Consider the following 25200-nt stretch of genomic DNA (forward strand, 5'->3'; position numbering starts at 1 on the left):
ACCTATACAAAGATATCTTTAGGACAGGAAAAACACCTTTGGATACAAAATGTAGCTTAAGAGATGTTATATCAGTTCTGAGTTGTATAACTTTCTGACCCCAAATTATTGCTAGTTTTGGAACTACACCAAATATATAGTGTTACTAAGCTTGACCAGCTTTGGAATGAAAACATTAGAATCGCACAAATCCATATTTTAAATATTTTTTTAATGAAGGAAGTATAAATGGGAATCCTTGGTACTTGTTATTCACTTACTGATTTGACAAATACTTATCAAGTACCTATCATTTTCATGAAAGCATCCATCTTTTCCATTAAAAGAGTAAAATGCATGAATTCAAAGACACATACAAAAGTCCTTCTCAATAAAATCACAATCCAGCTTCTTTATTTTGCAGACAGGATGAGGTCATCTACTCAAGTAACTCCTCTTGTTACCTACCTCAATTTAACTCTTTAAAGTCAGAAACATAAAAACATTAAAATCAGAGTAAAGATAATTCTTCCCTCTATTCTATGTTCTTAAAATTAATTACACCATCTTCATAGTTTAATACAGAAGCTAAAGTAAAAGAGTCTAGTTAATTCATCTAAGAAGTTATCTTTAAACTATATATTTACAAATAAGATAAAGGTCCCAAATGTGTCCAGAATATAATTCTATCCTGATATTCATAAGCACAAGGCACTCATTGGTGAAAAAGATTGCTATCATTATTTTTATTCACATATAATCACAGATAATTTATCAAAATCCCTTGGCAACTTTGGAGGAATTCTTGAAAGGTGACTTTCTATATCATTTTAACATTAATGAAATATTATAAATGGTTTTTAAATCTTTATTTTTTAGTTCTTTCCCACCTCTAAAGCCTGATATTAAATCAAAGTAATCTTAAAAAAAAAATAGAGCCCAAGGAATAGACTCCACATAGGCAACAAATCTAGTTTTTAATTCTTGCTGTTTGTTGCCTCTGAAATGCATTTAAAAGTCAATTTAAAATAACTTTAATGTCAGTTAAAGGAATAACACCAATTGAAACACCTCACATACATATAAAATCACCAGATGATTCAAAATGGCACATTAAAAATGTGTAGCCTTTCATTGTGAAAAATGCCTAATTTTATAACAGCACCAGAGTCTGTATTCCTTTTACAAGCATTTTGTTACCATTTTTCATACACCATGATCATTATTAAGGATCCTGGGTAGTAGATAAGCTTAAGGTAAGGAAATAATTAAATGACACACTTTCCCAGGTTCCTACTGGCTTTAAATTCTGTGATAGGAAAGAAATACTAGATATAAGTTGCCCCATTGTTGTTGATCATTCTTATTCCATCCTAATTCTGTATGATTTCATTATCATGAGCTGCCTAAAATTTACTTAACTCCTTTCTCCAGCCACCTACACTTAAAGATGTATATTTTCTTTTAGGGTCTCCCTGTTCTACACTGAATGGACCCATTGCCACAATGAAGAAAATGCCCTCACATTCTTAAATGAACATATACTCTAGTCAGTACCAGCTCTGGCTACTGTAGTTCTGAATTTTAAGTAGCTAAGAAAACCATTTATAGCTTAGTAGTTCTATGGAACAATGTAATCAAGAACATGATAACCACATTTTCCTGGTATAAAACATGTCGATGTTGAAAGATACCATCTGTAACCACAACTTCACGGCAGTTTTCTGTCTTCTCTGTTATAACATGCTGTGTCCCTTCACCCTTCCATCCATACCTATCTGCGTGGCTGCTGAAAGATCCATGGCTTCTCCTGTTTCTTCCTCTTTTGTTTCAGCCCCTTCACTGACTTTCTCACTCTCCATCTCTGTTTCAACCGTTTCTCCTGTCTCACCTGGAAAATTAACCAAAGGGGATATTAAGAGATACTTATTTAGCATTAACAACCAAGTGCCTCACACCTGGTTTCCAACAGGGGCAGCTCTTGCTCTTTAAGTCTAAACAGTAGGTTTCTCTAGGGATGTCAAGAAAGGCAATCGCCCTGGGTCTCTGAGATCCTCAGAGGGCCGATGTCACTTACCGTTTCTGAGCCTTGGCACTCTCATATAAAATCAGGATGCGGAATTACCCAGGAAGGGATGGCAGAACATATTACAAATAGAAAGTTCAAAATATGTTTAGGGGTGTCCAGAAACTTGTCTTGTTTGGTCATTCTGGTGTTTAAAGAAAACAATCATCAAACTTTTAAAGAGCTGAAACATTTAAAAGTCCAGGTATTGCACATACAAATGTTTCCCTAAGAAGTCAGTTCGGGCAGCGCTGGCCCCTATGTTTTGAATGGAGCCAAGAAGCAGCTGCCTGTTTTGATAGGATTGTGTCCTGTTCACCAAGGTCCCTGGGGCTCCCCACAACATTACATGTGCCCCTCAATTCACCCACTGCCATCACCCTAGGCCCCAAATACTTGAGTGTGCCAAGCCTGTATAACAAATATACGCTTTTACTTGCTTCTACATTCTGATTTTAGAGCACTTTTATACACCTTCATTAAAGCACTTACCTCAATAGATTGTGGTATTTTGTCTAAATTCTGCCTTCTCCCCACTAGACTGTGAGCCCCTTGAGAACAGGGACTATCCCTTCCTCCCGCACTGGGCACCAAGCAAATGATTAGACACTCAAAAACTGCTGCATTAACGAGTGAAATAATTAAGAAATAGACTGATGAATGGTTCACTTCATTCTACTGTAAGGTGAAGTTAAAATTTAGCAAAATGTAAATCCTGCCTCAGGAGAATTTTTTAATTGTAACTCCAATAAAGAACAGTATAGATTCCATTTTCTTTATACAGGTAATGTACATGTTTCAAAAATACCATTTGCTAAGACATAGTACATCTCTCTAGTCTTCTCATAAAGATAAAAAGAGAAGAAGGACAAGGGGAGATTGACAGTAATTTCTAAGGATAAGATTGCAAAGATAAAATGACACTCTAAGAGGCATTATTCGTGTGTTCTTTCATTAAAAAGTCAGTTCCTGGGCTTCCCTAGTGGTTCAGTGGTTAGGAGTCCCCCTTGCAATACAGGGAACACTGGTTTGATCCCCGATCTGGGAAGGTATCACATGCCATGGAGCAACTAAGCCCATGGGCCATAGCACTGAAGCCAACTCACCTAGAGTCAAGGAAAGCCACTACAGTGAGAGAAGCCTGCACACTGCAAGTATAGAGAGTAGCCTCCACTTGGCTGCAACTAGAGAAAGCCCACACACAACAAAGACCCAGTGCAACCAAAAATAAATAAATAAATAAAATTATATATTAAAAAAAGTCAGTTCCTCCACTGACCATTTTTACGCTGGATCCTCATACCATACATGGGGCCTGATGAAGAGTGAACTTGGAAAAATTCTGAAATTTTAACATTCCTTCAAAATCCCATTTCATTTAACAATGAAACTAGGTTAAAAATCTAGATACTTTTCTAAAGACCATGCTTTAGAACACTTTTGCTGGAAAGCCAAGTTGCCTGTTGTTCAAGTCTGGAAGACTTTTTAGTTTGGATCACGGGAACTTCAACCACTGAGAGACTCCGGGGTGGGGGAGCTGTGTGTCAGCCTCCCCCATCCCCCAGAGATGATCTCTTATGGAGCACGTCTAAACAACCTGATCTGACAGCATGACTTTACCTTCAATGTGTTGGTCCTCTTCGTTAGTGTGAATTTTCCTGGCCATTTCCACCTTTGCCCCTGTCTCTAGAATTCCTGCCGGATGTTCCATGCTTTCAACTGTTCTTTCAGGTTGGATCTTCTCCATGTTCCCAGGACCTTCGGGAGCTTTATGGAGTGAATCAGCCTTTACAGCTGTCTCCACAGACTGACTTGCGTCCGACATCTCCGGTCCGCCATGCTCTCTGGGAATCGTCTCTCGAAGCTGGGGCTGCTCATCTTTCCCCAGCATTTCCTGAAGTCGCTTCTCTTCCTCGGCTCCCACAGACTGACTTCCATCCGACACTTCCGGTCCGCCATGCTCTCTGGGAATCGTCTCTCGAAGCTGAGACTGCTCATTTCCCCCCAGCGTCTCCTGAAGTTGCTTTTTTCCCTCGGCTCCCACAGACTGACTTCCGTCCGACACTTCCAGAGATGCATTCTCTTTGGGAACTGTTTCTAGAGGTTGGGACTGCTCATCTTCTCCAACTGTTTCTTGAAGTTGCTGCGGCTCCGCTGTTTCCACAGGCTGACTACCTTCCAGTATCTCCGGAGATTCTGTCTCCTTGGGAACTGTCTCTGGGAGTTGGGACTGTTCACCCTTTCCCCCAGCTTCTTGAGATCCTGGCTCTCTGGCTGCTTCCAGAGGAACTCTCTCAGCTGTTCCTAGAGGCGTCATCTCTCCGGCAGCTTGTGGATCCTCAGTACCTTCCACTGCTCCAGTAGAGTCCCTCTCTCCCGCTGTTATCAAAGGCTGATTCTCGGCTTCCGCTCCTAAAGGTTCAGTCTCAGCACTTCCTTTCAAAGGCGGAGCCTCTGTCACTGCTTCCACATCCTCTTCCTTTCCTTCTGCTCCTGGAGCACCATCTTTGCCACCTGACTGAGGTGGCTCAGACCCCTTCAGTCCCTGCAGAGGCTGAGTTTCCTCTGTGGCTCCTGGTGGGTCTGCAGCCTCCTTTGCCAGGGGCTGTTCAGGGAGGGACTGAACACCATTAGCTGTGGACACGGCTGAGATCTTGAGCTTGTCTAATGGAGGAAGGCTTTCCTTTTGTACTTTGCCACACAAAGTAGATTCTCTTCCCAGTGCACGTGGTTTTGGCTGGACAAAGCAGGACTCACTTTCTTCTGTGGCTGAAAAATAGATATTTGAAGTTACTTTTTATTATTCATTTGAAAAGAAAAATACAAATAATTATTCAGTTTCTATCCTGAGAACGGAGAAGGCAATAGCACCCCACTCCAGTACTCTTGCCTGGAAAATCCCATGGATGGAGGAGCCTGGTAGGCTGCAGTCCATGGGGTCGCTAAGAGTCAGAGTCGCTAAGAGTCAGACATGACTAAGTGACTTCACTTTCATTTTCATGCACTGGAGAAGGAAATGGCAACCCACTCCAGTGTTTTTGCCTGGAGAATCCCAGGGACAGGGGAGCCTGGTGGGCTGCTGTCTATGGGGTCTCACAGAGTCGGACACGACTGAAGCGACTTAGTAGCAGCAGCAGCATCGTGAGAAAGTGTATTGCTATCAAGAAGCAGGTTTAACAGTTCAAGAAAGTCTCGGGTAGAATCGAATACAGAGAGGCCATACCATGCCCTTAACACACCACAAGTCAAGTTTCTCTAGTGTTTTCAGCTCAAATACCTCATCTTAAACATGAAATCCTTCAAAATCACTTTCTTTTTCCCTGTTTGTTCCTTGTGTACCTGCTCATGGCTCCTGTCCCATATTCTAATTTAGTATATTTTGTTTCCTCATGCTCTTTCCTCTGTCCTGCCCTTTCTCTTCCTTAGGCTGAGTAGATTTCACAGCATAAGTAGTGGCCCTTGGGCTGGTAGAGAGGTCTTACTTTCCCGTTAAAGCAGAAGGACCATCCAAGACATAATATTAAAAAGCAGAGACATTACTTTGCTAACAAAGGTCTGTCTAGTCAAAGCTATGGTTTTTATAGCAGTCATGTATGGATGTGAGAGTTGGACTGTAAAGAAAACTGAGCGCTGAAGAATCGATGCTTTTGAACCATGGTGTTGGAGAAGATTCTTGAGAGTCCCTTGGACTGCAAGGAGATCCAACCAGTCAATCCTAAAGGAAATCAGACCTGAATATTCACTGGAAGGACTGATGTTGAAGCTGAAATTCCAATACTTTGGCCACCTGATGTAAAGAACCTATTCATTGGAAAATACCCTGATGCTAGGAAAGATTGAAGGCAGGAGGAGAAGGGGACGACAGAGGATGAGATGGTTGGATGGTGTTACCAACACAATGGACATGAGTTTGAGTAGGCTCCAGGAGTTGGTGATGGACAGGGAAGCCCTGTATGCCACAGTCCATGGGGTCGCAAAGAGTCAGACATGACTGAGCGACTGAACTGGACTGAACTGAAAGCAGAATGGCCCTCAGTGAATGGAAAATGCCCCATGCCAGAGAAGCCCTACTATGTAAAGACCTAGATGTCTGGGAGAGAAAGTAGCAGGCACAGATCAGTCTGAGTTTCATTCATTTGGGGGGTCCCAGTTGGGAGAGAGCTCAAGAGAGAGCTGGGTAGAATGCATTTTTTTTCCTGCATTTCTGGCTCTTTCTCCAATTGTTCCCAAGTTCCTTGGGAACTTGGTTCCTAGTAGTCATGTCTGTAAAATGGCAGTGAATCTGTTTCTCCCATCTGTGTCATAGTTGCATGAGGCATCATATGACATTAAACAATGAAGGCAGAAATGTTCTCTCAACAGTTTAAGAAAGCAGCATGGCAACATGCTTACACCCTTTGACCCAGTGATCCTACTTCTGGAAATTCATCCTAAAAACAAAAATATCAGTAAAATGCTTTGGGGAAAATGTATCAGCCCAGTATTCTTTTGAATAGCAAAACTGGGGAAACAATTTAAAAGTCTAATAATTTAGGAGAAAGATCAATAATCCATTGGGTGGAATATTATTATGCCATGAAAAGGGTGATTATGCTGACCATATGCTAAAATAAGATAATGATTATATAAGCTAAAAATCAGCACTTCCAGTTGGATTATCAGATAAAATAATGCATAGAAAATGTGTTCTACCACAAGGTTTGTTTTGCAATTAAATGTTCAATAAGTTAGCTATCAATTTTATGCATAGTACAATTACAACAGTGTTGATCACTGGAAGGGAGAAACAGAAGAAAAATAGAAAGGGAGATATTTGAAGAAAATAAACCAGCATGTTAAAATGGGCCTCTAGATGACATATTTCCTCTTCTAGCCTTTTTTCCCCAAAAAATATTTCTTCTTCTTTTCTCTCCTAGGTTAAACCTGACCTAAGTTATACAGGTACATAGTTTAAAGAGTTATCTGCTTATCTAATGTAAGTTACGATATAAAACTAAGACTCAGGTCTCCTCTCCCATTTCCCCTTCTCTAGGGTTAAATATTTTCATTCTTTTAGCTGTTTTTGGAGGGATTTTCCCCCCTATATTTCTAAGAGAATTGCTACTTCTTTGTTTTTTAGTTTGGCTATTTCAATTAATTCCCACTATGAAAAACATTTTTTCCCCTTGCCTCCATCAACATTCACCCTCTCAAATTACATTTCAATTCAGAAATTGCACATTAGTATTGATTTAAAATAGTAATCATGTTGTAATTTAGATTTTATCAATATTCAGTTATATATACATATAATAAATATGTCTACAATGAAGAACTGAGCCAGGTAGTCAGCTATTCGATTTTTTGTTTTTCCCTGAGTTAGTAACTGTCATGGTTCTTTACTTCCTTAGTTTATGTATTCTCATGAGTTCAATTCACTGCCAATTGTTTCTCTTTTTAATACATTTACTCACATCAAACAGTCTCTCAGCCTATCTCTGAGAATGTGTGTGGATCCCCCCATGGAGAGGGATTAGACATGAAGCTGGAAAAGCACAGTCTAGGGAGGATTTTGTGAGACACGGGGCACAGGCTGTGGGCCTGGGGGTCCGTGGGACGAAGCTGGGAGGAGGGCTATCCTTCACTCCCCCTTCTCTGGCCTCATCATGCATGGAGCCTTCAAATTAACAGCACAGAAGGCAACTTAACAAAAGTGATTTCTCAGGTCTATAAAGACATTCGTTATGACAAGACAATTCATTTAGATGCCACACAAAGGATGTTTCAGTGATGGTTGCCTTAGGGAACTGACAAGGAAATGTACTATTATACTAATCACAAATGTCTTCCAAATTATATTTTCTGGGAAAACAGTTATTACAGTGATCAGCACTGTCAGTTAAATGAGACAAACGACTTTCAGCCAGAAGTGCCAGCTGTGGGTGCACTCTAATGTCATCATTTTTCTAGAGCAGAAAGCCGTGGGGAAAAAAATGTGTTGACACACCCAAATCATAGCCACTCAGCTTCATGTTTTGAAACATATATTGTGCCATCAGGACTGTTGTTGAGTCGCTAAGTCATGTGATTCTTTGTGACACCATGGACTTCAGCACACCAGGCTTCCCTGTCCCTCACTATCTCCCAGAGTTTACCCAAATTCATGTCCATTGAACAGCACCGAACAGCCAACCCACTGGAAAAGACCCTGTTGGAGGGCAAGATTGAAGGCAAAAGGAGAAGAGGGAAGCAGAGGATGGGATGGTTGGAGCGCATCACTGATTCAATGGACATGAACTTGGGCTATCAGGATAAGTCAAGGTATTTTTTTCTCAAAAAAACAAATGCTTTGTGAAAATGTATTTATCCACAAATGGTGTCCAAGGAATCTATCAATTTCTTCCATAATTAGAATTTTTATGCCCATGGTCACAGCACGAATTTTCATTCTTATATACTTTTCCTAATCTTACTGTCAGACCTAAAGTAGGAAAATGTCCTTGACATATAATATTCTTATATTGCAACCTGAAAATAGTCAACCAAGCTGAGAAATATTACAAAAGAAGTCACTGTCTTGAATATTTTGGAGGGTAGCCCCCCAAAGCTAAAACATTTTCAAAATGATCACCGAAAATTAGAGAAAATGCTGGAAGTGTAGTGACACACTCATTTGGTAATTCATGTTGATTAACTGCACCCTGAATTTTGAAATAAATGTATTTTGGAGGTAATGACCTCTAGTGGTCATGTATGGATGTGAGAGTTGGACTATAAAGAAAGCTGAGCGCCGAAGAATTGATGCTTTTGAACTGTGGTGTTGTAGGAGACTCTTGAGAGTCCCTTGGACTGCAAGGAGATCCAACCAGTCCATCCTAAAGGAGATCAGTCCTGGGTGTTCATTGGAAGGACTGATGTTGAAGCTGAAACTCCAATACTTTGGCCACCTAATGCGAAGAGCTGACTCATTTGAAAAGACCCTGATGCTGGGAAAGATTGAGGGCAGGAAGAGAAGGGGACAACAGAGGATGAGATGGTTGGGTGGCATCACTGACTTGATGGACATGGGTTTGGGTAGACTCCGGGAGTTGGGTGATAGACAGGGAGGCCTGGCGTGCTGCAGTTCATTGGGTTGCAAAGAGTCGGACATGACTGAGCGACTGAACTGAACCGAACTGAATCACTCAATAATTCTTTTTCCTACGTGGTAGAAGAGAATAAGCTGCTCTAAAGGGAGCAGATATCTTATGACTCTGAAAATGGCACCTCTAATGCACTGGGTCTGAATCCTGGTTCTTCCACCTACTAGCTCTGTTCAGCCTCTTTGTGCCTCAGTTTCATCACCTGTAGAGTGGGAAGAGGGGCAGCTGAACTGTTGTGAGGATTACATGAGTTAACACCTGGAAAACCACCATCACAGTGACTGGTGCCCCCTGAGCATCGGTCAAGTCAGCCATCATGAGCGTTACACTTCACGTGACAGCCGCAGCAAGGAAGAGGTCCTGGCGGACACAAAGAAAGGGAAGGCCGTTACATTCATCCTAATCCTACTACCTTTCTCTGAGCCTATTCAGAAAGGACGGAAGATCAGAGTAGATAAGTGAAAGGGTTGGAAAACAAATGCTTGTTTCAAACCAACTCTCAGAGAACACCACAAAAAAGACAATGGTGACCACCGCACTCCCTTTCTTATCCTTAGGAAGGTTTTTATCCCCAGCTGCTGATGAAGGACACGTTTTGGATCTATTCATCCTCCTTCCTCTTCAGCTGGAGCTGGGGGTTCCAGACTGTTCTGCTGTTAAGTGTGATCCTCACCCATCATTTACTTAACCATGCAATTCAAAGTCTCCGGACCTCAGTTTCCTTACGTGATCTTTGCCTTTCAGGATTGTCAGGATAATTGATAATTCAGACGGGTTATATGTGTCATTACCCAACGTGGTACGAGACAAGAGAAGGTACTCAGTAAACAAGGGATGAAGCAAATGGCTCTGCAGGTTTCTCAGTGCGTGGGGGTGTCCTGCTGAAGGGGCAAGGGAGGCCTGAACCCCAGCCGTGTGCACTGGCAAGGATGCAGCCCTCAGGGGTGGGAAGGGCGGCTTTTTCTAATTTCATAAGGGTCCTCTGTGGGCTACTGATGGCCCTGGCCCTGTCAATCAATTAAAGATAATTCTGCAACAGAAAGAATGAACTGCAACATTAAACAGCTCAGATAAACAGTCCCTTAACACTACAAAGCTATCACTGTTGACCTATAAAATTCTGTTGTTACCATGGTAAGTTTTAAATCAGATTGTTGACAGATAATGGAGTAGTATTCGCGTCAGCCATGATTTGACTGGACTTGACTAGTATCAATAAAAGCCAATGTTAGCTTTTATATAAATGTGTCTGTGCTTAGTCACTCAGTCGTGTCCGACTCTTTGAGACCCCATGGACTAAACAGTCCATGGAATCCTCCAGGCCAGAATACTGGAGTGGGTAGCCTTTCCCTTCTCCAGGGGATCTTCCCTACCCATGAGTCGAACCCAGGTCTCCTGCATTGCAGGCAGATTCTTTACCAGCTGAGCTACAAGGGAAGCCCAAGAATACTGGAGTGTGTAGCCTATCCCTTCTCCAGCAGATCTTCCCGACCCAGGAATTGAACCAGGGTCTCCTGCATTGGAAAAGACTCTGATGCTGGGAGGGATTGGGGGCAGAAGGAAAAGGGGACAACAGAGGATGAGATGGCTGGATGGCATCACCGACTCGATGGACGTGAGTCTGAGTGAACTCCAGGAGATGGTGATGGACAGGGAGGCCTGGTGTGCTGTGATTCATGGGGTCGCAAAGAGTCGGACACAACTGAGCGACTGAACTGAACTGAACTCCTGCATTGCAGGTGGATTCTTTACCAACTGAGCTATATAAATAAATATGCTTCATTCTGTTTGCTGGCTTTGATTTCATTTATTGAAGTGCCTACTATATGCCAGCTCTGGGCTAAGCACAAGGGTTACAGCAGTTAACAAGGAAGACCTGGTCCTTGTCATCCTAGACTTCCCTGTCTGCAGGGAAATTCAAATAATATCCATTCCCTTATTAAGCACAACTTGGTACCTAGGCACAATCTCTTATGTAAGGATCTCCATGCTCCATCCACCTGGTTTTGTGAATCCCCAATATACCTCCTGGAGGTAGAAGGTTCTACACCTTTTGTTCACAAACAGGAAACATTCTATGCCTAATCTGTATTATTATGTAATAAATATTGTGGACAGATGCATTGTTTCCACATCCAAAGTTGTTTAAGGATATGTCTGTTTTCTGAACCCTACATTTTATCAAATCATACACTGCTCTGGGCGTAATTCTTTGGTGCTCATTATCTCTCTTGATTCTGTTGTAAGTTGATCCATGCACAAATTTGTTGTGACAGCTGAACTAACAGAACCCTTGTTGCAAGCACCGTTGTGATAGGCACACAAAGAAATTAAATACTAGGCAACATTACAGAAGGGATTAGAACCAGAGCTAACATACCTGAAATTCACATTATGGTGGAAGCTTTTCTACTCCGTTCGTTACTCTAATAAAAAATGAAGTTTCTACCCAGCAAGGAGAAAAACTTGAGGTCAATATTTCCCATTCCGTGGCCAGAATGTATCAACCATCCCAAAGATCTCACTGGATGGTCTGCTGAGGTTTCTAGAGAATCAGTGAACAGCGGGATCCTCATATTTTCCCTTGCTGCCACCACTTCTAGGTTCTGGTAGCTTCTGAGTTTTGGGAACCAGGGATGCAGCATGAATCCACTCTAAAGGAAGAGTCCAACTCGTGTTCTCATGTTCTGTCTTTGCTTTCTCCTCAATTCCATTCCATCATTTTTCCACCCATCCAACAAATTCTTGTGGAGCTAACAGTGGGGCTATACTCCATGTTTCTGCCCTTTTCCCTCATCAAAGTAGGTAAAGATACTGACCCTGTGTGCCATGGCACAAATGCTAATCCACAAGGGTATGTTCTATCAGTCAATAGATATTTAAAAAGGCATATTTAAAAAGGCATTCATTTGGGGACTTCCCTGGTGGTCTGGTGGTAAGACTCAGTGCTCCCACTGCAGGGGGCCTAGGTTCCATCCCTGGTCAGGGAACTAGATCCCACATGCCACAACTAAGAGTTTACACGCAGAAACTAAAGATCCCACATGCGGTAACTAAAGATCCTGCATGCGGCAATGAAGATCGAAGATCCCGTGGGTCACAAGTAAGATCCAGCACAGACAACAAATAAATAAACACAAATTTTTAAAAAACGCACTCATTTTGAAGAGTTACATCCCACGTAACTGGAGTGTGAAACCATTAGCCAAAAAACCCTACAGAGGGCAAATAAAAGTCAGACAAACCACTCTTCATTTTTTAGTAGTACTACTGGAATTGACGTATCTAAAACTAGTTTTGACATCACAAGGTAAATGCGTTAAAGTCTGAAGGTAAATCTAACTTTGAAATTTAAGCACAGAGGAACAAGAACATGCAGTTGGAAAGATACTACTGGAATATTTGATAAGTACACATGGGGATGGGGTGGGGGGCTTCTGCCTAGGCTGACATTTAAGAGCTTCAGAGCCAGTCCTCAAGCCATGACGAATAGTCACCTCCTTCAGGTACGACTTTCCAGTTTCATTGTCTTTGGTTTCCTCTAGAATCCTATAAGATGAACTCTTATTTCAAAAAAGGTGTTGCATTAAACATCACATTAAAAAATATCAACAGTAGTTGCACTTAAAAAGGCAAGTTTCATTGATTGATGGTCATTACTGGCACACGGGGATCCAATGTTTGGGCAGAAATGCAGTCTAAAAAAATCAAAGACATCTCAATGAACAAGGAAGAAGAGAGAAAAAGTGGAGATTATCTCTCTGATATTCACACACCATGACCCTTCACCAACCTAAATGGGTCGCACCCATGATGCTTTGCTTGGAACCAGAGTGGCTAACATTTACTGAGGCACTGTGCCTAGAGCTTTACAGGGACCATCTCATTCAACCTTCCCAACAACTCCACAAGGTAAGTCATTATTATCTCCATTATACAGCAGAGGAAATATGACACTGAAAGACTAAGAACCTTTATCTAGGAAGGGCTCCCAGTTAGAGGCGGCAGAGCCTCAGATGTGAGCCTAAGGAAGTGGGATTCTGCCCGGAAGATTACGTGCTTTCAGGCAAACCGTGGCCCCAGAACCTGTACCATCAGTGTTTCCTGGGAGGTTCTGGGGTTTTGTTTCAGTGCTGATTCGCAGGCCCGACCCCAGAACCACTGGCATTGCTGCCCAGCTTCAGACGTCGGGCCTGGTCTCTGTCCTCACGCTAGCATATCATGGGCAGCACAGATGATGAGGTGAGTATACTAATTCAACAGTGAAGCAAGGGTCAGAGCTGGTCTAAGAGAGCTCCACACTGGGGAGCAAGACTTCCTTCCCTCAAGCTTCCTCATACCACAGAGCTGGGTGGGTTTGCTAAGCCTCCATCTCAGCTAGGTCAGGACAAAGAGGTCTTCTAATTTCTCATCTGAAATGAAAGTTTACACTTGCTGTGCCTTGCTCTCTAAGGGCAATGACCAAGGGGCTCCACTGACGCTCACAGTGGTGGCCAAACTCCCAGGTCAGCCACTGAGTCCATGTCTGACCTCATCAGGGTGTCAACCTGTGATGTACAAAGGCATCAGTGGCCAAGAGCAGGGGTCTGCGCTCGAGAAGGAAGTATTCAGTTAGTGAGTCCATGGCTGGGATGGAATGCTTAAATTTTGCAACAGAGCAGTCAGTTACCTCAGATATCTGGACCTCAAGTCTGGGTGGTTAGCACATCCTGAGAGTGTCCAGTTCTAGAAAGAGCAGTGGGCAGACCAAGCAGGACTGTGAGCCCAGGCCTTTTAGCTGACTGCTGCTACTCGTCTCTTGGGTTAGGGATCTCAGGCTAGGGATCCATATGCAATTCAGATGACTTTGCTGCCATGGTCAGGTACTGATCATATTAAGGGAACTGAGGGGCTTTGTTTCCCAGAATGAAAAGTCACTTGTAAAAAAGCAGAAGTCTTCCTCTCCCCGGCCTAGGCACTTTTAGGCCAGACTGGGCTTCTGGCCCAGACACTTGAAACCTGAATTGAATGAGCTTCTCTTTTTAAGCAGAGCATTAAACAGGTTTGGACCTAGGAAGAAGCAGGTTGAAACAAGAATCATAGAAACAATTCAACTGGAAGATTTCAATAAGATTAGAGTATAAAACAAACATCTACTCTCCACCTCTTCAAGGCTCAGAGTCCCCAAAGAGTGTCAGAGAAATTTAGGAGGCAGTGGTTAGTCATGTTGAGAACCCGTACCCCTGATATGATGTGATGAGAAGGGTCCTGTACCTCTGCTCTTTTCCTCCCCCAAACCCATAATCCCAGTTTATCAAAAGAAAAACATCAGAAAAGTATCAACTGAGGGACAGTATACAAAGTAGCTGACCAGACTGCCTCAAAATTGTCAAGGTCATCAAAACGCCTGAGAAAATGTCCCAGTTAAGAGGAGTGTAAGGAGACATGACCATGACAACCAAATGCAATGCAGGCGATGGAACCCAGAACAGAAATAGGACATGAGAGAAAGATTAAGGAAATCTAAAAGTATGCATGCGTGCTTATTCACTCAGTCATGTCCCACTCTTTGTGACCGCATCTGCCAGCCTCCTCTGTCCATGGGATTTCCCAGGCAAGAATACTGGAGTGGGTAGCCATTTCCTTCTCCAGGGATATTCTCGACCCAAGGATTGAACTCGGGTCTCCTGCATTGCAGGCTGATTCTTTACTCTCTGAACCTCCTGGAAAGCCCCAATAAAGTATCAATTCAGTTCAGTCCAGTCGCTCAGTCGTGTTCGACTCTTTGCGACCCCAAGAATCACAGCACGCCAGGCCTCCCTGTCCATCACCAACTCCCGGAGTTCACTCAAACTCACGTCCATCGAGTCAGTGATGCCATCCAGCCATCTCATCCTCTGTCATCATCCTCCTGCCCCCAATCCCTCCCAGCATCAGTCTTTTCCAATGAGTCAACTCTTCACATGAGGCGGCCAAAGTACTGGAGTTTCAGCTTTAGCATCATTCCTTCCAAAGAACACCCAGGACTCATATCCTTTAGAATGGACTGGTTGGATCTCCTTGCAGTCCAAGGGACTCTCAAGAGTCTTCTCCAACACCACAGTTCAAAAGCATCAATTCTTCAGTGTTCAGCCTTCTTCACAGTCCAACTCTCACATCCATACATGACCACAGGAAAATCCATAGCCTTGACTAGACGGACCTTTGTTGGCAAAGTAATGTCTCTGCTTTTCAATATGCTATCTAGGTTGGTCATAACTTTCCTTACAAATAAAGTATAGACTTTGGTTAATAATAATGTATCAAGCCTCTAATGTATTTGTCTTCACACTCCGTGAAAAAGCCCTTTCTGCTCTCCCCAACAAGCAGCTTTTCTTTCAAACGTAGTCCTAAAGGGCCCTGCAGGATGAGAGAGTTCCACTCTTGGCAGACCACCTTGCTTCGTCTGCCTTCTCAGCCTTGCCTGGCTAATGCTGGTCTGGTCTGTCTTTGGTGATTGAAATATATCTTTGTCCCCTGTGTTGTGTGTGTGAGCGCTTCCCAGCCTGTGAGCGTGGGATCCAGTGTGCCAGCCTTCCTCCCGGCCTCTCTGGCCGCAGGGCAGGGTCCAGATGGCCCGAACCCTCTCAGCGTAGCTTCCTCCACTGCTCTGTGTGCGGCACAAATACCGTGTTCCGTGTGTGCCGTGACATCAAAGAGATGGGAAGCCCTGGGCTAGGCATTCCAACTGCTCTGTCAGTTTCACTAGTGGTTTTTCTTACCAAGGAGAACACCTGCCTTTGCCTTCCCAGTGAGGACCTAAGTTGCAATGTCCTCCCCAGTTGCTCTCCTCGCTTCCTTCTCACTGTCATCGGTAACGATAAGGAACTTTCCCCCCGCTACTTATTCTAACTTTTTTCATTTCCCTAAAACTAATAGGAACCCCATAATTTCTTTTGGCTAATTTCCTTTTCCTTTGTTTGCCCCGGAGTAGCCCCTACAGACTAGATACTTATGAGAGGCTGTGATCACCTTTGGGGGCTTCCCTGATAGCCGGTTTGATTCCTAGGTGGGGAAGATCCCCTGGAGAAGGGATAGGCTACCCACTCCAGGATTCTTGGGCTTCCCTTGTGGCTCAGCTGGCAAAGAATCTGCCTGCAATGCAGGAGACCTGGGTTCGACTCATGGGTAGGGAAGATCCCCTGGAGAAGGGAAAGGCTACCCACCTGTTCCAGGTCCCCCCATGCCAGGCCCCTGGGAGGTCAGTGATAGACCTGCCTCCTGTCCACTGAAAGAAAGGCTATCTGCTTCCTTCAATTAATTGATAGACAAATAAATAAATAAATACTTGATTTGATGGTACATCCTTATGCCTGTAAGGGAAGGAAGCAGATGTGTCATGATGCTTCTTACATCTTTTTATGTCTTGACTTTCCTACTTAATGTCCATTTGGACATGTCTCTTATCTAAATAGTCATGTATGAATGTGTCAGTTGGACCATAAAGAAAGCTGAGTGCCGAAGAATTGATGTTTTTGAACTGTGGTGTTGGAGAAGACTCTTGAGAGTCCCTTGGACTGCAAGGAGATCCAACCAGTCCATCCTAAAGGAGATCAGTCCTGAATATTCATTAGAAGGACTGATGCTGAAGCTGAAAACTCCAATACTTCGGCCACCTGATACGAAGAGCTGACTCATCTGAAAAGACCCTGATGCTGGGAAAGATTGAAGGCGGGAGGAGAAAGGGGACGACAGAGGATGAGATGGTTGGATGGCATCACCGACTCAATGGACATGAGTTTGGGTAAACTCCAGGAGTTGGTGATGGACAGGGAGGCCTGGCGTGCTGCAGCTCATGGGGTCGCAAGTGTCGGACACAACTGAGCAACTGAACTGAACTTATCTAAACAGACCTAATACAATCTGATGGTCTCAAAGCAAGTAAAATCATACAGATTTGAAAGTCAAAAAGTATTTGGTATGAATAAAGAGCATGTTATCGGGACTCAGGCGGGGTCTTTTGTCTTATTTGAAAAACCAGGCTGGAGGAGGGGCTGCAAGGAAGGTTGAGTGTGACATCTAAGAAAAGAGGGTCATCCCTCCCAGGTTGTCAGCATGCAGTCCGCACCTCACCAGAGCCCGGCCCAGTTACCCCGAGGACCCCAGAGCCCCGTGGGCCCTTCCTTGGGGAAGAAAATGGTGTCATCTGAACCTGACCCCATGGCACTGACTGCCCTTTTCTCCATCTCCCATGACCCCCCTTGTTTCTGAGCATGCTAGCAGTTCCTGGCTTATTTCACCCACTTTCATAAAGTGTAATGCCCATGGCATTTTAGCTATTTAAAATGATGTGAGGTTTTTTGATTTGGGTTTTGGGGAGGCTTCCCTCTCAATCTTCATCCTTAAAGGACACAGCTCTGACATCCCAGAATGTACACAAAAGAATCAAGTCTAGGGCCAGAGGGCTATTCCCAAGGAAGGGTTTAAGGAATGTGAACAGTAACAGCTCCGAGGAAGTAAGGAAGCTTCTGAAGCCTCATGGTACTTTCCTGACACTAACACTCAATTGGAGAGTTACATTCGGATATTTCGCTTTAAAAAAACAAAATCATTACCTGGGCTACCTACATTTCTATACACTGGGATTCAAATCCTGGCCAAGTTCAATGTTTTATTTATCAGTTTTGGTGAGCCTTTCAAGTACTAGGTTTTTATTTTAAACTTGTTGTAAAACATTAACACAAAAGTGAAAGTGTACACATGAGCTGGGACGTGTGGCAACCTTGCAGAAGCATGATTTCAGAGAACACAAGAAAGCTTTGTTTTGCTGTGTTGGTCTTTTTCTGCATGACCTAGGAATCCCTTCACACCCGACCCTGTCTTCTCAAGTCCACCTGGACCAACTTTACCTTCCAGTCTTTGTTATTCTGCCGGTCCTGATGCCTACCCTCCCTCTGCTTTTCTCAGTAGCACTCTCATCTCCCTGAATCCCCATCTCTGTCAGTCCATCCATTCACCCAGCCACCCCCTCGATGTGGACTGCATGTCTTCTATGTTGACGGCCACACGATGAGTTCTAGCAGAACTGGGCCTGGACCCGGATGGGACTGGAGTTTGTGAAAAGAACAAGATCCATCATTCACTAGCTCTGAGACCTTGGGCAAGTTACTTATCCTCCCCAGGCTGCAATTTTCTAGCTGAATTCAGTGAAACTAAGATTCTTACGAGGATTATATGAGAATACAGGCTCAAGTATCTGGAACCAAGTGGGTGCTCCTACTTCGTCTCCTGATTTCTGCTCCATGCCCATGTTTTGATGCAACTATACTAAATGTCAAAAGCCTTCAATTTTAGAAAAAGATGTGTTGGTGATGAGAGTGTCATTTGGTACAACCCTTATGAAGGCATTTAGGTAGTTAGCTCTCAAAATTATAAATGTGCTTGCCCTTTGACCTAGTAATGCCACTTTTTGGGAAATGGTCTTACAGTTACGCTTGTGCACTTTCAAATGATGTATGTGTAAAGGAATTCACTGCAGCCTCATTTGCTGGAAACAAATCAAATGTGCCTCACTGGGGGTTTGGTTAAATAAATTACACAGTGGATTCTTAACCAAGGGTAAAAAAAAGAGAAAAAAGTTCTCTATATTACAAAGAGATTATAGAAAGAGCTCCATATTTTTAGGTGAAAGAAATTAAGTGAAGAATAATAGTGGGTATAATACACCACATTTTATGAATAAAGATGGGAGAGGGAAATAATATTTGAAATGTATAAAGAAACTTTGGGAGACTATATCAAAAAAAAAACCTAATAAAAATTTTTATCCATAGATGTGATTGTATTGAGCAGATGGTGAGGCTGGGGTGGGAGGTGGACTTTTCACTGTGTGCATTTTTCAGATGTTTTCAGTTTTATGACTATTCCATTACAATTAGCTGTATGTAATCAGCCCACCCAAAGACTTACCAAGCATGCTATGTCAAGCTCTAGAGGCAACACAAAGACATACAAGACTCAGTCCAGAGACTCTGCACTTGAACCAAAGAAATCCCATTTATATAATACTCGTATGCAAGAAAAGCCTCTAAAACTTACTTTAATGTTAATGATTTTTGTTCTTCAATTACAAAGGAGAAGTGTTCAGGACTGAAATATCACTGTGTGAAAATACTGGTTGATAACTAAAGGTATTTCTGCTACACAAAGGTCAATTCACATAACTGTGAAATTCAAGCCTCATCCTATTTATTATCTAGACAGTGGACTCCAAGCAGCTAGTGAGAGTTCAGATAAGAACAAACACATGATTACAGCTGTCAGTGGAAATGTACACATGAGCGATGAATTCGTCAATAATTACCACCTAGTTACTCTGTCCACATTGGTGTTTTGGAGAAGGAAATGGCAACCCACTCCAGTGTTCTTGCCTGGAGAATCCCAGGGATGGAGGAGCCTGGTGGGCTGCCGTGTATGGGGTTGCACAGAGCTGGACACGACTGAAGCGACTTAGCAGCAGCAGCATTGGTGTTTAAGCTATAAAACTTCTGGAAGAAGTCTGCAAGAAATGGGTGGCATTTTTATCAGGAAAGAGTGGGACAGTAATTACACTGAGAAGCAGAGGGCTGGCAGCATGGAGAGGAAGGTTCGATGCCAAAGGCCTGGAAACTTTTGAGTTCCATTAATGCCTATGAAGTCATCAAAATCTTTGTGTTCAGATTTATAAGCTCCAGGGGCACTGAAGAGAACAAAAATTGTTCTAATATGTAGAACATGCTTCCATGAACACAAGAAATTCCAAACTCAATCTGTCTAGTTGTCCTTTTGGAAAGAAAAGCTTCTTTTCTCACCCTTTACAGGGCATTCAAAATCTATGTGTGATGACTACCACGTAAGTAGTAGTAGTGTTCTGCACTTTGAGTAGCATTGGGTAATTATTTACATCAGAGCCAGTCTCCACACTGCCCCTCCAACCCCGTCCCCTCCCCCACCAACCATGTCTTCCTAGTGAGTCATCTTTGGGGGTGATGAAAAGCAGCTCAGGGGGAATTGTTATCTCATGCATCACAGCAAACATCTCCATGTGATCAACAGAATGGGTTATTCCTATTTAGCCTAACAGCTACCTAACCAGCAGTAACTATCTGATTCACTGGCGCCCAGAAAATAAGTGCCTCCATATTCAGTGTTACAGAATTATTGAGCTATAAGTGATCTCAGAGGTAATCTAGTCCAACCCATTATTTTATGATTCTTCTGCTTCCAGGTTAATACTACCTTATATATAATAGTTCTTAAACCAGTCACAGAAAATTGTTAAGCAGAACTATCCAAACACAGATACGGTCTGCAGCCGATTTTATACGTTTTAGCTTTAACTCCGGAGAAGGCAATGGCACCCCACTCCAGTACTCTTGCCTGGAAAATCCCATGGACGGAGGAGCCAGGTAGGCTGCAGTCCATGGGGTCTCAAAGAGTTGGACACGACTGAGTGACTTCACTTTCACTTTTCACTTTCATGCATTGGAGAAGGAAATGGCAACCCACTCCAGTGTTCTTGCCTGGAGAATCCCAGGGATGGGGGAGCCTGGTGGGCTGCCGTCTATGGGGTCGCACAGAGTCGGACACAACTGAAGCGACTTAGCAGCAGCAGCTTCCCTGGTGGCTCAGACAATAAAGAATGTGCTGCAACGTAGGAGACCCAAGTTCAATCCCTGGGTCAGGAAGATCCCCCTGGAGAAGGGAATGGCTACCCACTCCAGTATTCTTGCCTGGCTAATTTCATGGACAGAGGAGCCTGGTGGGCTACAGTCCGTGGGGTCACAAAGAGTCGGACACGACTGAGAAACTAACACACCCACACAGCTTTAACTCATTGTGAATTTTAAAAGAATCTCTTACAATATGAAGATTATCTGTATCTCTATGGGAGGCCACTGCAAACTTCTCTATATCGATGTAGCTGCTGAAAATACCTCTAAGGCTACATGTCCTCCAAATATTCCTAGTTTAAACTTGGAAGCAAATATAACTTCATATTTCACTGATTCTTATTTAGGGATAAATATTTTACTCATGCTAGTATACTAGGTGAATATTATATTTATTACATATTTCATTTAGGGATTATAATAAACTCTATTATAATATTCAATTTACATAGTTAGATACTCGATTATACTTTCCTGTGTTTCTTTTGTTGTTTGCACAGTGAATGACCACACACCTAATGGGGCTCCAGAACAATGTGAGACAAAAAGAGGTTTAAATCAAGTTGTCACAAACAGATTTAAGGAGGAAGAGAACAGATAAGAAGTCAAATTATGGAATCAGAGTACCTGAGTTCAAAGCTCAGCTCTGACTCTCAAGGAGCCCCACAGGTTTGGCAAATTACTCTTCTCTGTAAAATGGGAACAATCATAAAACTTAGTCAAAGCATTGTTATAAGGATTAAATGTAATCATTCAACAATCATGTGCCAAGCATTGTTAAGCACTGGGGGTACAGTGAGTAAATGCATGTGCCGGACATATAATAAACTTGGACTATTTTAATCTAAAAGCAAACACACACAGGCTTCGGGTTGTATACAGAATTTAAAGAAGTTTTGAGCTACAGAAATACGAATGAATTATTTATGGGGCCTCCAAGTCCATGGAGTTGAAAAGCTGATGAACATACAATAGTATCTAATTACAAGGGAATACTGTCTGAGGATCAGATGCAAAATACACCTGTTGATTGATTCAATATGTGCATCAAGCAATTTATTAATTTTCTATGCTCAAAACCTGGTTTTTTGTCAGTTGTTTTAACATTTCTTTCAGAACAACATCTGTGAAAACTTAAAACTCCAATGAAAGCATGAATAAAAAAAATGAAACAGCATGACTCATGTGGATAGTTATTTATATTGGTGATAAAATGTTTATTAAAACAAGGTTATTCATTATTTTTTAAGAGGATTAAAAAACCCTTCCAGCCACTGAACATTTTGCCCCTCCCCAAGAGTAACATTCCCTACAAGTTTTTATCAGTTAAAAAATCTACAATGATGATTTAGTGCTCTGCTTTTTAAATTCCTAGGATATCTGGGGGCACGGCTGGGGGATAAGAGAAACCAAAGTAATACAGTATATCTTCCTGAAGCATCAGTTTTTCATACTAAAACCAACAAGGACTGATCATGGAACAGAATGCAAAAAAACAGAATCCATCTGATTTCATAAAACATCAAAGAAATTATTTCCTGCCCTGGCCTCCAGAGAGCAGGTTTTGGGGACAGAGGCGTTCATCATTTTTAGGAGAAAGGTCAGCAAGCCCTGTACATTAGAAATGGATTTCTTCCATCTCTTCACATTGTTGTCAGTTCACCAGGGGTTTGGAATCACTTTTATACAGGGCTTTAAATATTTGGCCTACTTCCACATTTCTATTGCTTTCTGTTGTCTACGAAATTAAAAATAAATTATCACACACCACAAAAATGACTGTAACACGGCCTATTTCTGACTAGACACAGTGTCTGAGCTTTGAAACACCATTCTTGAAAAGCCTGAGCGCTCCCTACTACAAAATCAGAAAGACGTGTTATTGGAATAACACAAGGTGCTAAAAGAAAACTTGTGAGAAGGAATTAGCCAGAGTGTAGAATTTCTCATAAAGTTAGCTTTGAAGAAGACTGTAAATTAACCTGAAGGAATGTGCTTAACCTTCAGAGCTTTGTTCAAAGCAACAGCCACTCAAAATCTAAGAAGTGAAGCTGCTATAAAACCCAGCTATTCTCTGGTTCATTCATGTTTCATTCTTTTCACAGCACTTATCACGGTCAGAAACTATGGCAATCACCTGTTCAACTTGTCTGATGTTCGTCTTCCTCCCCACCCCCATCCCAGACCCCAGGAATAGGGTCTTTGCATCTTCAGCACCTAGCCAAGCACCTGGCTATTGTATAGAGACAGAAGCGTGTGGTGCATTTCCACGTAAGTTTCAGTGAGGACCACTTTTCATCACACTCGTATTCACTGAGAAATACTTAAGCCAAGGATGGTGGACAGTGCATCTGACCTCTTTAAAAATTCAGGAACCTGTGCGCTGAGTATATGCTCATCTGCACAGTAATCTGAAATCTTGTACGCTGAAGGACAAGAAATTCTGCATCTGTTTAACAGAGCGCGGTGGCTGACCGCGTTAGGGACTTAAGGCCAACTCCCCGCGCTGCCACGGGCAGCGGGGTCTCTCCACTCCTGGGCTCCCTCCCGCGTGGGGCACCGTGGGCGGCGGAGCGCACCAGGACCGCCGCATCCTGGGCCACGGCAGCGCCGCTCCGGGTCTCACTCGCATCCTTAGGGAGGAGCCGCCCCCTGCCCGGCCGGGTGGGCACGAGTCACACCCGTCGGACCCCGGGGAAGCGAACCCACCCAAGCCCCAGGGCGCGGGCGGGGTGGCGGTGGGGCCGGGTCCCCTGCTCACCGCTGCGAAGCCTGTTGCCGTCGCCGGCCTTGTTGAGGGCGCTGCTGGAGCAGCCCATCGCGGGCAGGAGGACGCCCGGAGGGCGAGCGCGGCGACCGCGCGGGCTGGGGACCCTGAGCCGGGATCCCGCGCGAAACGCTCAGGCGGCACAAGTTCCTTCAACTCCGAGCGGCCAGCTCCGGCGCTTACAGAGCGCAAGCGCGCAGCGGAGCTCTGGGTGGGGGCGCGCACCGCTGCGTGGGAGGGCCCGCACCGCTGGGTGGGGGCGCGCACCTGGAGAGGGAAGCGAGCCGCTCGTTGGGAGAAGGTGCCAGGGAGGGGACAGCGGGGACGCAGAAGAGGACAAAGACAAGAAAGGAGCCAGGTAGGGCGAAGGTGGAGGAGGTGGTAAAGGCAGAGAGGAAAGTTGCCTAGGAAGCAGGGATAAAGATGCTGAGTTTTGGGAGAAGGGGCGAAGGGCTTGGGAGGGATCACGTCTGAGTCATCCCTAAATAGCTGGGGAGGGGAGGAGGCGATGGTGGCCAGTGGCTATTGATTGGTGACTGGATTTGTGATGACAGGCTTCTTACATAACTTCAGGACTGTTACCACGAGGAAGTTTAACGTTGAGAAGATACTATTTAATCCACTCCTTATTCAACTGTGGTCAAGTGTCCAACCCAGGACTTAGTTGTTCAGTCGCTCGGTCCTGTCGGACTCTGTGACCCCATGGACTGCGGCTTGCCAGGGTTCCCTGTCCCCTGTCCTTCACTACAACTTGCATTGAGTTTGCTTTAACGAACTAAAGCAAACTAGTTTTTCAGTCTTTTTCTTTCCTGACCGTGACTTTCCCCACCCCACCCCCCAGAAAATAAGCTATTTATTTTGTAGGTGGAAAAAGGAAACGGCAACCCACTCCAGTGTTCTTGCCTGAAGAATCCCAGGGATGGAGGAGCCTGGTAGGCTGCTGTCTATGGGGTCGCACAGAGTCGGACACGACTGAAGCGACTTAGCAGCAGCAGCAGCAGTTCCAGTTTGTCTAATGTTTCCTCAAGATTGTTTTCGGTTTATGCAGTTTTGGCTGGCATACTGTTATGTCGTCTGTGGATTCGTATCAACGAGCCCATAATATCAATTTCCCCTATTATTAGTGATGTTAACTTTGATCAGTTAGTTAAGGTAGTGTCTGCCAGGTTTCTCCACTGAAAAGTTACTATTTTACACTTAGTACCACCTGACCTGCCTCTTGAGAAACCTATATGCAGGTCAGGAAGCAACAGTTAGAACTGGACATGGAACAACTGACTGGTTCCAAATAGGAAAAGGAGTACGTCAAGGCTGTATATTGTCACCCTGCTTATTTAACTTATATGCAGAGTACATCATGAGAAATGCTGGACTGGAAGAAGCACAAGCTGGAATCAAGATTGCCAGGAGAAATATCAATAACCTGAGGTATGCAGATGACACCACCCTTATGGCAGAAAGTGAAGAAGAACTAAAGAGCCTCTTGATGAAAGTGAAAGTGGAGAGTGAAAAAGTTGGCTTAAAGCTCAACATTCAGAAAACAAAGATCATGGCAGCCAGTCCCATCACCTCATGGCAAATAGATGGGGAAACAGTGGA

General features: G+C 43.6%; 1 protein-coding gene across 2 annotated transcripts in view; it reads right to left on the bottom strand.

Annotated features, from left to right (window-relative positions):
• ERICH5 (glutamate rich 5) overlaps positions 1–24096 on the bottom strand; it is a 28992-nt gene extending 4896 nt beyond the window's left edge. The window contains exons 1-3 of one of the 2 annotated variants that reach the window (XM_061439289.1): positions 23596–24096; positions 3665–4813; positions 1754–1870 (exon numbers count right to left, since the gene is read on the bottom strand). In XM_061439289.1, the coding sequence (XP_061295273.1) occupies positions 1754–1870; positions 3665–4813; positions 23596–23653 (1324 nt within the window). In that variant the 5' untranslated portion in view covers positions 23654–24096. Of the gene's footprint in view, positions 1–194; positions 1871–3664; positions 4814–23595 lie in introns of those variants that run through there. The other variant, XM_061439288.1, reaches the window with a different exon arrangement.
• Positions 24097–25200: the final 1104 nt, after the last annotated feature.

This window comes from Bos javanicus, chromosome 14, assembly GCF_032452875.1.
Source record: "Bos javanicus breed banteng chromosome 14, ARS-OSU_banteng_1.0, whole genome shotgun sequence".
NCBI classification, from domain to species: domain Eukaryota; kingdom Metazoa; phylum Chordata; class Mammalia; order Artiodactyla; family Bovidae; genus Bos; species Bos javanicus.